Genomic DNA, 16608 nt, shown 5'->3' with positions numbered 1-16608 from the left:
ATTTCCAGTATAGAGTACTGTAATTGCATATTCAAAATGTATTTTTCTTTCTTTCATGAGGGTACTTCACACTATGTCCCTGAATAACTTACAGATCTCATTTATGAAAATATAAATCCACATATGAAAATATGAATAAGGGAAAATCAGTCAATTTTTCCACTGCAGAACAGCTGAGATTAACAATCTTAGCATCACTTTGTTAATTATACCTTGCATTTTCTAATACGACCGATTAATTTGAACTCAGTTAAAGTCGGCAGACCCCCAAAAATGCCTGAACGTTATAAGCAGCTAAGGGTGTTAAATGGAAGAATACACAAAAAAAAAGGTGCTATTGGCTTGAAAGAGTTAGTAAACATATTTGCACATGAAATAAATCATAACTTCACCTCAGTGGCTCTGCCTGGTTCAGAATATGATTTGTGGATAGTGTGTACCTTACATAAAGTACCAAATGGAGACAGATTTCCAATAAAGCTTTATATAATAATGCCATTCATACCAAACGCTCAAATTAGTTTTCAAATCAAAGGCTACTACAAAAGTTAAAAACATCTTACTTTACTTATAATAAATGTTCAGGAAAACTAACAGAGAACACGGTGGGACAAAACTACATTAATGTATTGTTTTTTCTTCTGGAAAGTTTAAAAAGTCAAAACCTACAAACCTTAGGAAAACAATATGTATGCAATTTATGGGACATTAGGGGCAAAAGACTGTTTTCTCAGAAATTGCTGACAAAGTTTTATAGACTAAAATGTATGCTAAATTCACATACGGCTAGCAAAACAGTTCATATTTTCATTAATTTCTCTAATCTACTTTCTGAATTTCAAAAGGAAAAGGAATTGCAAAAAGGCAATAATGAAGTGTTATTACCATCTGCATGGTTAATGAAAATCATACAGAAAAGGCGTTGCACCTGAAAACTTATGAGTCCTGATGAACAGCATGTCACCTTGAAAGCTACTTAGTTATTTCATTAGTCATTTAAAAGATCTACAATGTTGCATGTTTTGTACCTTTCAGGATGACATTCCAGAATACAGCATCGTGTACACACTAACTGTGTTTTTAATAACAAAGGTTAGCTTGCAATTTATGGACAATGTCACTGTACCACACACATCTAAAAAAATATAGTATCTATTTAAAAAAAAAAAGTTATGTACTCACCATAACGTTCCATCCGAGTAGTTCTGCTTCATTAGTCTTCAACCCGTAGGTAACGGATCCGTATCGGATCCGAGCCGGCAACTTCACTGACATCTGCTTTGAGCTCCTCCTCTTAACCATATGACACCACCACTACCTTTCAACCCCCAGATCGAGTTTGCTGCACCTTGCATCGAACCCGACCTCAAAAAACACCTTACACTCCTAAAACCAGCTATAATGCTGTCCATATGGTAACGCCGGGGGGGAAGGAGGGAGGGACGGTTGAAGACAAATGAAGTACAACTACTCATATGGAACGTTATGAGGAGTACATAACTTCTTTATCCGAAGTAGTTTACGTCATCTGATCTTCAACCTGTGGGACAGAGTCCCCAGCTGCTAAAACACCTGGGTGGCCCTCATGGAAGGATATTCCAGAGCACAGCGGAACCAAAGGATGCTCTCCGAGAAATCAAATCCAATTTAGAATGAGAAATAAAGGTATGAGATGAGGACCAAGTAGCCGCAGAGCAAATGTCTAATGATACTCTCGACCAAAAGGCTGCAGAAGTAGCCATGGACTTAGTAGAGTGAGCTTTAACCTGACCCGGAGGAGACAAACCTTTATCCTTGTAGATCTGGAGAATACATGGGGAGATTCACCTAGCAATGGTAACCTTAAGAGATAGATTTAACCAAAACAGGTTTAGAAAAGGACACAAACAACTGGTCAGACTTACGAAGGGTTTTTGTCATGTGTAAATAGAACCGTAAGTGTCTATGAACATCCAACAAATGCAACTTGTACTCCATTTTGTTTGTGAAGTTTGGGAAGAAAACAGGTAAATTGATAGTCTGATAACCTCCGATGCTACTTTTGAGAGGAAGGAAGGATCGGTGCGAAGAGAAACCCTGTCCTTATGGAAAATCATGTATGGAACCTTGACAGACAACGCTTGGAGTTCTGAAACCCTCCTAGCAGAGGTGATAGCCACTAGAAATGCTGTTTTCCAAGACAAAAACTTAAGATCCATGGTTGCTGTAGGTTCAAATGGAAGGGCAACCAACATTTGAAGTACCACAGTAAGGTCCCACAGAGGAATGGGATCTTTAACTGGAGGACGCAAGAGAAAAGTACCTTTGATAAAAGTTTTACACAATCTGGAAGAGGCTAAAGAAGCAGAATTCTCACCCACATGAAAGTGAGAAATGGCAGCTAGATGAACCTTGACCATAGACGAGCTAGCCCCTTGTTGAAAAATATTTGCCAGAAAATCAAGAATAGCCAGAACGGGAGCCGTGAACGGCTCTAAACTCCTTTTAGAAGCCCAAAAGGAAAAACATTTCCATTTGCTACTATAAATCTTCCTGGTGGATGACTTATGAGCTGCCACCAGAATAGATCTGACCGAAGACGACAATCAAGGAGTCCTAGCTATTAAGGGAACTGGAGCAGCCAAAATGTGAGCCTCAGACTGTCCAGATTTGGATGAGGGACCCTCAAAGGGTGCAAAATGAGATCCTGAATGGGATCCAAGATCCAAGGTGGCGCTAGATGATGAGACCAAAGGAAGGGAAACCATACCTGGCAAGGCCAAAATGGGGCAATGAGGATCACTTTGCTCTCCAGTCGACAAGCTTTCTGTAGAATGTTCGGAATAAGAGGTACAGGAGGATAAGCATAAAGAAGACCGGGAGGCTAAGCATGGACTAGAGTGTCTCTGGGGGACTCCCCCGGCGGCAGTTCAGAGTGAAGAACTCGCTGCACTTCGTGTTGGAGGGAGATGCGAAGAGATCGCAGTAAGGCCAACCCCACTCTAGAAAGATCTACTCTGCTACTGAAGGATTCAGAGACCACTCATAAGTCATCAGAATAGTCCGGCTTAGCTTGTCCGCTAGAATGTTGGCCTGTCCTGGAATATGCGTTGCTATCAGAAAACAACCGGTGGAGATCGCCCATTCTCAAACTTTCATGGCCTCGTGACAAAGGGGATAAGATCTGGTCCCTCCTTGTTTGTTGATATACCAGACCACTGACATGTTGTCTGACTGAATTGCAATGGTTCCCAGAGGTAGAAAGGCATGAAGGGCCTGCAATGCCAAAAGGACAACCCTCATCTTCAGAACATTTATATGCAAACTGGTCTCGATTGGGGACCACATGCCTTGGACTGTCCTTCTCAAACAATGCCTCCTCCCACCATAGTTGGAAGGAGTCCGTGGTCTCACTGTGGCTTGGGCAGGAGCTGGAACAAAAGGTCACCCCTCCAAAACTTCCAAAGATTACATCCACCAAAAAAGGGCAGACCGAGGTGTATTGAGTGTGACAACGGAAGATCCAACATGGACCATTGCACCGCTAGAGTCAACTGTAGTACTCACATATGTAATTGAGCACATGGAAGGAGTGTTATCGTTGCTGCCACAGAACCTAGGGCTCTCAAGACCAATTCTGATGAGGGAAGGCGACATGCATCTTTAGGTTTCAAACTCTCTCCGTGGTCAGGAAAACTTTTGTTTGTAGTGTGTCTATCCGTGCCCCTATGTATTCCATCACCTGGACAGGATTCAGAAGGGATTTGGCTGTGTTGATTATAATCCCTAGACAGTGTGCAAGCTTTAGGAAATAATCTCTGGTCCGACAAAGTAGACGCTTGGTGGGAGCTGCAAGGAGCCAATCATCCAGGTAAGGGTAGACCTGAATCCCCTGAAGCCTCAGGTGAGCCGCTACTTCTGCAATCACTTTGGTGAAAACCCTGGGGGGCTGTGGTGAGACCAAAGGGTAGGGCTCGGAACTAATAATGATTGGTTCCTAACTGGAAGCAGAGGAACCTCCTGGAGCTTCTGTGCTTCTTTATGTGACAGTAAGCATCCTGGAGGTCGAACGAGCACATCCAGTCACTCTCTTGCAGATGGACTGTAGAGTGACCATCCAGAACTTTTCTTTGGCAACAGACAGGTTCAGAGTAGATAGGTCCAGAATGGGCCTCACGTTCCCTGTGTTTTTTGGCACCACAAAGAACCTGGAGTAGATGCCCGATCTGGACTCATCTGGGGGGACGGTTTCGATGGCTCATTTCTCTAGCAGCTTGGAAACTTCTAGCGCTACTGCCTCCCTTTGCGTGGGTGGTATGTCCGGGAAGTGTCTGTAAGGTGTAGAAGGAACCACAAATGGGATTGAATAGCCTCTGGAAATTATCTGAAGCACCCAACGGTCTGATGACCTGGACTCCCATGCCGCCAGGTGCAACGACAGGCGACCCCCAACTGCCTCCAGAGCAGAGCAGTCGGGCAACCTCTCAGGGTTCCTGGGTGGGCTTGTCCGAGAAAGGTTCTTGAGACCCAGAATTTGGCAGGCGTCTATCCTGTCCCCCTCTGCCTCTGGGCTGGCGTCTATCCTGTCCCCCTCTGCCTCTAGGGGAAGAAGAGCCCTGACTGTCCCGGGAATACTAAGACTTCCAGAACCACATATTCTTTTGCCTCGCTTGATTCCGGCAAAAGGATCTTTGAGGGTTCGAGAAGAGGATTCCGATGGCAGACAGTGTCTTCCCATCTTTCTCACTCTGGACCAATGTGTCCCGGATGATCTTACCAAAGAGGGAAGAACAGTCATAAGGGGCATCTGCAAAAGATACCTTGAAGGGCTCCGTGAACTGACACATTCTGAGCCAGGGGTTACGCCTCATGGACACGCCAGACCCAGCCGCCCTAGCCGCTCCTTCAGTCGCATGTATGTGTTTGAAACCACTGTCAAGGCAGCCATCCTTGCAGAGAACATGGCCCTGTCCTCCTGCGACATAGACTTTGGGGGAGACTCAGCCAGTTCCTTAACCAGGTCGCGCTGTAGTCTAGTACCATGGGTCAGAAAGTTCAGCACCTCGACTGAAAAGGTCGCTGGTGCATAAACCCGCTTCCCTAGGTGGTCTGTCATCCTCGAGTCACTGTCAGGTGGATGGGCCGAGGAACTCTTCTGGGCTAGTTCCTTTTGGTGACGGCTACTACCACCATAGTGTCTACGGGGGACCCTTTATTCCAGGCCAGTCTGTAGGGGGGGCTCAATATTTTGTCTGTGCATTTAGAGATTGGTTCCACAGTGTCCGGCTCCTAAGCCTGCGAGGTGGCCAAGTCCACCAAGGGATTTATGGGAGGGGACACCCAGGAAGTAGACGGGTCCATGCTGAAAGCCTCCAGGAACACAGATTCATCCGAGGAATGTTTTGGGGAGGACCAACCTCCCTAGTGGTGCAAGATTTCCATGTCGTCTCCAAAGGAGATATCCTCGGGAGGTGATCTGGGGGAACCTTCCTCATCATCCACATCTGTGTCCTCAGTGAGGGACTCGGGGAGGGGTCCAAGTGCCTCCTCTTGCACGTATGCTTGCGAGGAACCTCTCCGATGGGGCTTTCCGGAGGGAACTCACAAACCACTTGTTCCTCAGGGGGAACCGCTTGGGGCTCCTCGAGAATGGGCTGTCCTGTAGTAAAATGACAGGATTCGCACACAAAGCAGGAGGAGTCGGGGTGGAGTCCGAAGATATAGTCAGGGGCCTCGATCCATTGGAGAGAACCCTTTCCACAACATCAAATGCTGAGGGAGAGGGAGCTTCATGCGACACCATTAAGGGAACCACTCAACCCAGATCCGACAAGAGAAATGGAGCCGGGCCCAAAGTAGACTGCGCTCCAAGGGGGGGACCTTGACCCGACAACGTCAGAGCCGATGGAAACAGCTCCACCCCTCGGATCTGACACTCAGGAGCTCTGGCTCAGAGAGCCACTCGGATCCGAACTAGTCGAATCCGACACGCTCCAGGTAGCTACCAGCGTCAAGGAGATAGTCGACGCCGACCCCCTGACTAGGGGCATCCTCGGATCCATGTACTCCGAAACTGGGGGTCGGATCAGAGAAGGAGATATAGGTGTAAAGAAGGGAAGCGAGCTCCCACCTCAAGAGGGAGAGGGGGCTGGCAAGACTCCCATCTGAATTTGTGTGCGAATAAATCTCCACATCATTTTATCCATGTCATCTTCAGAGAGACTGCAAGTGGACCACGACAAAGCCATGGACTCCGACCTGGTGGGTCGAGGAACCGAGGCTCTAGAGGGTGGTCAAGGCTCCTCCTGCTCTGGGGAAAATCTAAGAGATCGGAGCCAAGGGGAGTCACTGTGCCTAGGCTGACTTTTAGTAGGAGGTCCTGTCGGAGACAAAAGGTCCGGGGACCTCTCTCTCCTTCTCTCTGCCTTTTCTACGCTCTGCTTCCACATGCTTATAGGCAGGATGATGAGTCCCACCCTGGGAGGGAGGAGAAGGAAGGACTAGAGTAGGAGGAGAGATGGCCACAGCAACAGCTGTGACCGAAGCAGAAGAGGAGGCAGCCGCCTCTGTGAAAGGGAACAAACCCTTCATAACTAACTTGTCCCGCCAATCCTTAAGGGCTCGCGGGTTAAAACCAGCACAAAATGAACAATCTGTGGCTAAATGGGACGCACCCAAACACAGCAAGCAAAGAGTGTGGCCTTCAGCAGGTGACAATTTGTGGCCACACTCAGTGCATCTCTTAAAAACTTGTTTGGGGAGATACAACATATCCCACAACAAGAACAAACTTTAAACAGTCTTTAAGCAACAAACGCCACTCACCACACACTCAGACAAGCACACAGAAGGCTGAGTGGGGGAGGGGAAGGCAAATTATAAACTATCCAACTACCTAAAACTAAGAAAAAGGCCTTAAACTCGAAGCACCAGCTAGGGGAGGAAGAGGGGAAGCCTACACTATCAAGTACACACAAAAAAAACACTAATCAAAAAGAGAAACCCTACTCACAACTTGGAGCTCAAGATTCACGATCCGTTGGCTAGCTGCGGCAAATGAGATCTGGGGATTGGAAGGTAGTGGTGGTGTGTTATGGGTAAGGGGAGGAGCTTGGAGCAAATGCTGGTGAAGTTGCCGGCTCGAATCCGATATGGATCTGGTACCCACAGGTTGAAGATCAAATTAAGTAAACCACTTCAGATCACTTGTTCAGTAGTTTTACAGCGGTAATGTACCATGGTCAGTTTTCTTACAGTACTCCTTCACATTTTAAATATTTTATATAACTTCTGCTCAAAGAATGCCACACTTACTTTGCCCAATAACCGGTTGTATTTCTCCTTAAGGACGCACACATTTGACTTGAGAAGCTTCATGTTAGTCCACATGAACACTCACAGAACAGACACAATCAAGACCAGTAATGCACACAAAAATATTTTATACAATTTGTTTTCTCCATTGGTAAGGTCTGTGTTCATATGGAATGCCTGCACTTCAGAAAATACCATTTTCACATAAAAATACATCTGTAATAAAACAGAAATGTTAAAGCCATTTAATAAGTTAGCAATAAACAATGTTACATATATACATTATGTGTGTGTGTGTGTATACATATATATATATATATATATATATATATATATACATATATACACACATACATACATACATACATACACACATACATATACATATATATAATATACACATAGACACACACCAAACACACCAAGTTTTTAATAAGGACAGCCATCACCAGTTCCATACTACTGGATTTTGTATGTTGATCGCTCAATCCTTCCAAATAATATCCCAGTATCTGCTCCAAGGGATCGCCCTTCAAAACGGCAAGGTTTTTCATAGTATCGGGCTAAAAACTGCACATCATTCCAGCACCGTTCATGCTCACGTATGCCAAGTCTGGAGAGCAGTTTACTGGCTAATGATGGCACAACAGGTTGCAGAAGAGTGCCATAGACACGCAAACACTCAAAGGTGACATACTGGACAGTGCCCAGCCACATCTGGTCATCCCTCTTTTGCCTATCAAGTTTCCAAGGGGCATGTCTTTGATAGAAATTATTAGTCTGTTTGACTCGTAAACTTATTGATGCCAGTGCCTTATAGATCTGGAAACTTTCAAAATAGTTCCTGACTTCAACCAGAAGCTGTTCAACACTTTCAATCAACTTATAATCTTCTGCTTTTGCATTTCCTAGGTATGCCATTTTGTGATCAAGCCTCTTGTTTGGAAAATGCTCATTGCAGAAAGCGGGATAGATCTGCTCAGGATTGATACTAATAGCTGTACAACGGTTAAGAAGACCTCCCAAGGAACTAGCCAGGTCAGAATTCAGAAGTCTAACCACCTTCTCTTCATAATAGTCACAGTCTGTATCTGGGACCCCTTGCCAAAGGAGAAAATATCGAAGGCCATCTACAGTGTACAGTGAGAATTTGTCCAATGGATTGATCACATTTCCCAGACTTTTAGACATCTTCTGCCCATTCACTGTCCAGTGGGAATGTACATAAATTTGTTTAGGTGGTGAGAGACCCACAGCCATAAGAAATGCAGGCCAGTATACAGCATGAAATTTTAGGATATCTTTGCCTACTATGTGGCTGGCTGCTGGCCACCACTGATTATGTGCTTCAGGATATCCTGCTACTGTAAGATAATTTACTAAAGCATCCAACCATACATATACAGTCTGATCTGGATCACCAGGAACTGGCACACCCCATTTCAGCCTACTACTTTGTCGAGACACTGATAAGTCAGGAATATCTTCTTGTAACCACTGAAAAACAATGTGGTAAAAAGGTTCTGGCCATACCACATGTTTTTTGTTGTGCAGCCAGTTCAATAGCAATGGTCTGAACTCAGACAGTCGAAACATGTAGTTTTCTTCTTTAGTCCACTCCACCTAACAAGAAAAAAAAAAAAAACAAATGAATCCATAACGCCAGTTATGTTAAAGTTGGTTTCTAATGAAAATTACAAATAACCTCAAAGAAAAAAAAATTACTAACAGATGTATCCTAATAAATTTTGCACTTTTACACAATGTGACATTCTGTTCAACCATTACATTGTAATTAATGCTGCCCCCCTTAATGTGTACAGTTATAAGCAGTCTTCCATTGTGCTTCTATACAATTTATCAGCTGGGCTGTACCAGCAAATAATCAAAGCATTACCCAGTAAACAAAAGTAAAATAAAATATACACATGAAAAAAAAAATAAACCTGGAGAGGAAGCTCAACTGAGACACTAGTGTTAAAACTACTTTACTGGACCGATGATGCTTTGTTTTGATTAGTTTTCTCCAGGATTTCTTCATTTAAAAGTTCAGATTAAAGTTTATTTCCTTTGATGGCTTGCTCTCTCTCATTTAAAAAGGCCCAATCCCAATAAGATTTTAATTTATTTTACATTTGTTGACTGGAATAATCCGGCTGGGTGTGAGCCTATTTTCAGCGGAGGCCCGAGAAAAGCTCCAATAAAACAAGAATAACATTGACAGGTATAATGTTGGTTTTACATAGAATTTCACAGAAATATTTAGAGACAACAAAGAAACTGCAACACACAATAGGCACTTTAGTGAAGAGGAGAACGTTATTACAATATATTAAAGGTATGTGTGTATTTTTTTTTTTTTTTGAGGACAGGGGTCCATCTTTAGTTGATCATTTGAGTATACTATAATACATGTACATATGTATACCCTTACAAAAGAAAAGGAAAAGGAATTATAAAATTATATTCTTATTGTAGGTAGCGGATAGGTGTTTTTATTTCTGTATCCATTTTTTTTTTTAACAAAGCCCCCTAACTTCTTAAAAAAAAAGTGTCTCAATTTCCATAATTCTTTCATTTTCAATGCCCATATCATATACTCCCTACATATACTTTCACTGGAACTAGTGACCTGTCACTGAATACTGAAGTAGGAGAAGTACCATTCAGGACCAATTTTTTTTTTAAAGGTCCCCCATTCTCCATCATGGGCCAGCAAAAGGCACAATATACCACAAAACTCTTCCAGACAAGGGTACAATCAATGGCCATCATCATCTAATCTCCTTTTTGCCCACCAGTGCAGCAGAGCTGCCGGACGAACTCCAAATGCAAATAGCATAATCTACAGCAAAACCAGTACAGCAGTCTTCTAATCACTAGTTTAAAATATTATTTTGAACTCTTCACTGCTGCCATTATTCTAGCTATTACTACAGTCTGTATGATTAAGTCATTTTGGGGTCTTTCACTGAAAAAAAGACTACTGAAAAGAAAAACTCAGCCCAGGAAAGGGTGACTGAAGCATGAGGAGTTAAACTGGATTAAATGGTTGGGAAGAAAAATTGACTGACTGCAGTGTATAATGGCTTGATAAAAGGCATGTTAGACATGGCACAAATCATCATTTAACAGTACTGATATGTGGAAAAGGTAGCAAGGGTCTACTGAAAATATAGTCACAAAGAACAGCCAAAACTCTCCCTTCCTCTGCTGTGACTCAAACTTTAAATAAATGGCTTATATGTACTACCACTTATAGAGTTCTGGGCAGTCAGCTAGGTAGCAAAAGGTTTACGACTACAGGTTAAGGACTAACACTCAGCTGGTGGAAGGGCACCATCTGTCTTAACAGCAAGATACACAGCCATGAGACCCACTCCACCTCCAAGAGTGAGCAAACTTGTATTTAACATAATTAAGTTGCATTTGTGTGCACATGTTGGGAGGGTGGGGCAGGCAAAGACTTGCCGACTATAAAGTTTTCTTTTGTCTCAGGTCCTTGGTTTTTCAACCCTCCTGTTAAGGTTTTACTTTGTATTTAGGCAAACATTGACAATTACATATATCTACTTGCTTACGTGTACCCAGCTATACATGTGCATGCTCATACATGTATTATGTATACTTATACTAAAAACAAATGAAAAAGGCTCAGAAAACCAAGCAATCTGATTGGCTAAGGGACTGTATCAAATTTGTTCAACACAAAACTAAAAAGCCACATCGGAAGTGCATGCATATCAAAAATCATACCATTTCATTAATTGAATAGATCCTAATTGTTCTTCAACATGGAAAACATTGTACACTATTATTTTTCTAAATGAAAATAAAATGATTAAAAATTGTATATTAAGTGAACAAAATAATAGGATGTGGCACATATTGACTGTTAATATTCAATATAATATAACAAAACCAACAAACTTAAATTACAAAAATAATATTTACAATTTATTCAGAAGACTTATATATATACTAACACGGATATTAAGATTTGGCTAGACTTGATAATACCCTTTAGCTGTACAAAGAATTTCTTCAATAAAATTCATAATGTTATTTTAACTAGATGGGAGGGGAAAAACTTCACTTGTTGGCAACACTGTATAGAGAATCAAGTAGTATTAGACATTCAACAAATTCAGAATAAATATGACATTCCATCAGCAGACTGGTTGATATTACAAAGCAAAGCATATTATCATATGTTAAGGATCTTAATAGTAAAATTATTAATTCTCCTTATAAAACTAGCCCAGATTTGCTAAGTCTAATATCTGAAGTTATTTACGACAATTATAACTGGATGAATCTAATTTCAAAATTGTACAAAATATTGATAGCATATAAAACTAATCCTAATGCAAGATATTGGAATTTCATAGCAAAAGGATGTCACACTAATCTATCAATCGAGAGTAAAACAAATATTTTATGTTCCATTAACATTTAATTTACAAGTATGGAAAATATTTACATGGAAATATATTCACAGGGTGTTTATTACACCTGATAAACTAGCTAAATTCAATTCACTTGATAAATCTATTTGTTGGAAATGTTCTTTAAACTGTAAAGCTGATTGGTCTCATATATTTTTGATAGTATTAACATAAAAAAATTCTGGGAAAAATTACTATTTTTCTCCAAGCTATATTCACAGATACCTTTATTTTAACCAAATCTTTAGTCCTCTTAAATGTTAATGATACTATTGGAATGAATAAAAAAGATCTATATCTACTTTGGTCCATACTAGCTGTGGCAAGGAAATGTATAACTAGAAAGTGGAAGTCTTCATAAGAACCTACTCTGGAAGAATTTGAGATTGATGGAAGAAACAGCGACATTAGAAATCAAGGTGAAGGAATCGAGAATTTCACCTAAAACAATGAAACAATCATTGGGAAAAAAATTTAACTCTTATTGAGCCTTTAAAATGAACCCTAAATAATTAATGTGTAACTTTATACTTTCTTAAATTAATATTATGAATTTTTGTTACTAATTTCATAGATTTTATTTTTTCCCTCCTTTGTTCAGGTCAATTGTACATAGTGTATATTAAGGTTTATAATACTTGTTTATTGATGATTGTATAGTTAAACATTATTTGGAAAATAAAAAATTATTTGAAGAAAAAAAAATCATACGATTTCACAAGTGCAATAGGCGTTTAATATACACTACTATGCAACCAAGTTTGCAGTGTACTCACCCACTGGGACTGTGCCTCAAACTCCTGGCCATGAAGAAATTTGTTCATTTATTCCCTAGCATGTATTATATGGATTCTCAAATGGTTAGACTACTTTGATTCTACATCTTGAAAAACTTTGAATAAAACTCTCCCAACACCAAAGGAAGACATCGGAACATCTAGGCAAATTGCTTGTGCTTTGTTATTTTTATTCCACCACATAAATCTGATGGGCTTGGAGAACCTCAAATTATCTAAACCATGGCCACATTATTCTTTTGTATATCTTGTTGCTTTAGAGAGAGAAGTCCCATGGTTGACATACATAATGGATCACTTACTATTTGAAATCTGCTGCTTAGGGTATTGCTCCCCCTTCTGACCTGAACACAACAGGATGCTTAGTTTCCAAAAAAATGAATATCAGTTGCACCACGAAATGTGACAAACTCTCTCAAAGACTCCCACATCTATGTAAAACTCTCATTAAGTTTCCAGCTCATCTATTCTTACCTTCAAGAAAGAAATGGACAACTAAATGGAATGGAACATGGAATCCTGGGCATCAAATTCCTCAATGTACAATAGGCCTTGAGTTTGATCACAAAACCATTAAACCAACTCTAAATGAAAACTGGAGGTAGCTTACAAAAACACTTCAAAGAAAGAATGTGTTTGAGATTTCTGATTCTGGTCTCAATCTAAAACAGAAGAAACAGAAGTGGAGTCTTATCTCTTGTGAGATCCCTGGGGGGAAGGGGGGGCATACATCTTTGCAAGTCTCTGAAGTGAAAAGATTTTGTGAAGATGAATCTACACCACACTGCTAAAAAAATCTAGATTACTTGGTATTAGTTAAACTAGAGAAGCCAAGGTATCTCAGAGAAATAAGGAACAAAATGGTCTAGGTAGGATGTAGGTGTTAGGGGCTGTTCCAGCAGGTAAGGGATGAAGTAGGGGAACAGCATCTGCAGAGGCCAAAATGGGGCTTTGAGGACTTGCCTTCTATATGAAACACACCAGAGGGATCTAAGGGGAGGGCAATAAGAGGCCAGGGTCTGCACATGTGAATAATGGTAACTCTCAGCTAAGCTCTAGAAGGAATAATGAGAGGAGAAATTAGTAAAAGCAAAAAAAGGGGAAAGAAAAAAATGCACTGTGCCTCGTCTTAATACAGAACAAATTCTGTGCATCTGACTGAGGGGGTCATTTTTTGGGGGAGTTTGGAGGACAGTAGCCCACCAATATGTCCACAAGAGACCGCAACTACCTTGGAATGTGGACAAAGCAGCAGTTGGACTAACAGCACACTGATATAATACACTCGGCCTCCTGACAGTAAGCATGAGAAACTCTCCCCTCCATCTGTTGATACACTATACCACTATTAAGCTGCTGAGATGTAAAGTGGATGATAAACTACAACTTTACTGTTTTTTTGTTGTAAAAACATGTTTTTTTTTTTTATGTGAAATACTGTTAATATATTGCTATAGAAGATATAAGAAAAACTGTAAGGGACCACCACGATGCTATAATTAAAAGTTTGCTATAGAAGATAGCAAACATTAAGGTAAATCACACACTTGGACACCCTGATCATTACGTACACGATGGGAAGTGAAGGTTCCAAGCAGCCTGAATAGGTTTTATTGTCAGAATCTCCATGACGTTAGTCCTGCTGGCTACGAAGAATAGACTACTACTTATCATATGACTACATCTGCAAGAAAAGATCCGCCTACAGCACCCAATTTGTCATTTGTTTCTGCTTAGTACGTAATTTCCAGCTGCCTACTATTCCCTCTGTACCATGACCTTTTGCTCATTTCTGTATTTTTTTCCAGTTGTGGACTAACTGCAAGTTCTTAGAGGGAAAAGACTGACAAGGAATGGGAGCAGAACTGCAACAACCTAGAAAATGCTATGCTTCTTTCAAGAAAGAACGCATGTGAATGAACTAGCTGTATTAAATCCATATCAAATTAAAAAAAATAAATAACTATATGGGTCTACTTCTGTTTGTTGAAAACACACTATCGACAAACAGAAGATTGAACACACTTAAGCAAAAGTGCACTTTCACATAAGCAGATTTACCCTAGCACAATTACAGTGGGTATAAGGAAATGTATCCTTTTCCCCCACTGTAGTGCGATCTCGGAGTTAGTACATTTAAGTGGGGGGGGGGTACAGCCCCCTGCAAAATAGTGTTTAAAAGTATTTTTTTGAATCGGCTTTTGTGAAAGTGCACTTTCACTTACGTGGGTTCCTACGTTTCTTGTTCGAGATTGTGAAATTTCGATTAAGAAATGTAGACCCATATATCTATGGGATCACTACTAAATCCCAAATACTTACATTACTGAAGAATGGAATCCTGAGACTAGATAAGTGAAAGAGGAGAAGACCGGAAGTGCAAAATTTTAAATACTGAACACTGCACTAAACATACACCACACACATACACACACACCTTCACCCAAAACACAAACACCCCCCCCCCCACTTAAATATTCTAACTCCAAGGTCGCACTACACAGACAAACACACAAAACCACCACCACACACCTACATTCCACGCACACACATCACAGTCACAACACACACACTAAAGCCCCTAACCAACACAACCAAACAGATACTTACCTAACCTCCTGACATCTCCGGTACTTTGCGATTTTGAAATTCACGATTCTAGTCTTCTCGTCTTTCAGTTATCTAGTCTCGGGATTCTAGGTTTCGGTAATATAAGTATTCAGGATTTTGTAGTGATCCTATATATATATATATATATATATACACATACACATACATATATATATATACATATATATATATATATATATATATATATATACACATATACACACGCACACATATATATACATATATATATATATATACATATATATACACACACACACACAATATTACACACACATTTTTTTAATCAGTGCATCATTGTTTAAAAGATAAAAAGCTGCAGCATTGTACTTTTTTTTAGTAAATGTGTAATATGTGAAAGAAACTGTAAAAATTGTATACAACTGCATTTGCCCCATGTGAAAATATACTGCAGCTTGGAGATGGAAATAAGCTTTGCTTCTTGACTGTGCACAACTGAAGAGGCTGAAGCTTGAAGACTAGAGCAAGGTCACACATGATCTTATTTGGACAGCAAGTTACAGATGTGCTTCCACGCCTCAGAAGTCAGCAAGTCTGGAAACAGGAAAGTCATCTAAATTTCAAAATCAAAGCCACAGAAAATCCTGTTAACTGACTTTATTGATATACTGAATTAGTGTTAATTTGAAAAGTAACAAGCTACAGGAGTTATTGCATTGTCTTGTTGGTGATTACTCTTCAGACAAAACTATACCTGCCTATAATAATTATGAAATTCTGTTTTGGACTGAAAAGCCAAAAACAGCAAGGAACAAGTATACCTTCAGCCAGAAGCATTCATTTTTTTTTTAACCATATTATTGTTTGAAAATGTTCAATGTTTTCTTCAAGTCCTTTATTGTCTGCAAATTACTTAGAATACTTGTGGCTACCATACTTATTATTTATGCATTCTATATGTGTACTTAGGCGCTTAGGATTTCCCTCTCTCTTCCCCCCTTTGGCTGACCTGGTGCGACTCAGATTGAACTCTACAGTTCCCTACAAAACGGTGTCTACAGGACTGCAATCAGTTTCTCTCAGCATTTAAACAGATTGAACTCTACAGTTCCCTACAAAACGGTGTCTACAGGACTGCAATGAGTTTCTCTCAGCATTTAAACAGAGTAAGTTGCACGCAAAAAGCATTTGTTAAGCTTTCACTTACAGTGCTGTGTAATTAAGCAGGTCACCATATTGGTCAGCCATACGGCTCTTTTTTTCTACTTGAGTGTTTGCCTCCTTCCCCCTGTAACTTAAGTAAACTGACTCTTACATTAAGACCTATAATACTTACCTTATAGCTTTAGGACACCTTAGGAAACATAAACTGCAATAGCCCCGCTACGCTCGGGCTCTCTTTGCTCCCCTCCCTGCCCTCAATTCCTCTACATTTATAGTACTATAGCCACTCCCCCACTTTCTAGATCCTATCTGCTTTC

At 40.6% G+C, this 16608-nt stretch overlaps 1 protein-coding gene across 2 annotated transcripts in view; it reads right to left on the bottom strand.

Annotated features, from left to right (window-relative positions):
• Positions 1-7649: 7649 nt before the first annotated feature.
• MARS2 (methionyl-tRNA synthetase 2, mitochondrial) overlaps positions 7650-16608 on the bottom strand; it is a 32374-nt gene continuing 23415 nt past the window's right edge. For both annotated transcript variants that reach the window (XM_044057017.1, XM_044057018.1), the window contains exon 3: positions 7650-8916. In XM_044057017.1, coding sequence (XP_043912952.1) covers positions 7753-8916 — 1164 coding nt within the window. In that variant the 3' untranslated portion in view covers positions 7650-7752. The remainder of the gene's footprint in view (positions 8917-16608) is intronic.

Source organism: Protopterus annectens, chromosome 15.part0 (genome assembly GCF_019279795.1).
Source record: "Protopterus annectens isolate FY-2018-M chromosome 15.part0, PAN1.0, whole genome shotgun sequence".
Classification (NCBI taxonomy): Eukaryota; Metazoa; Chordata; order Ceratodontiformes; family Protopteridae; genus Protopterus; species Protopterus annectens.
This window is presented reverse-complemented; position numbering and strand designations above follow the sequence as displayed.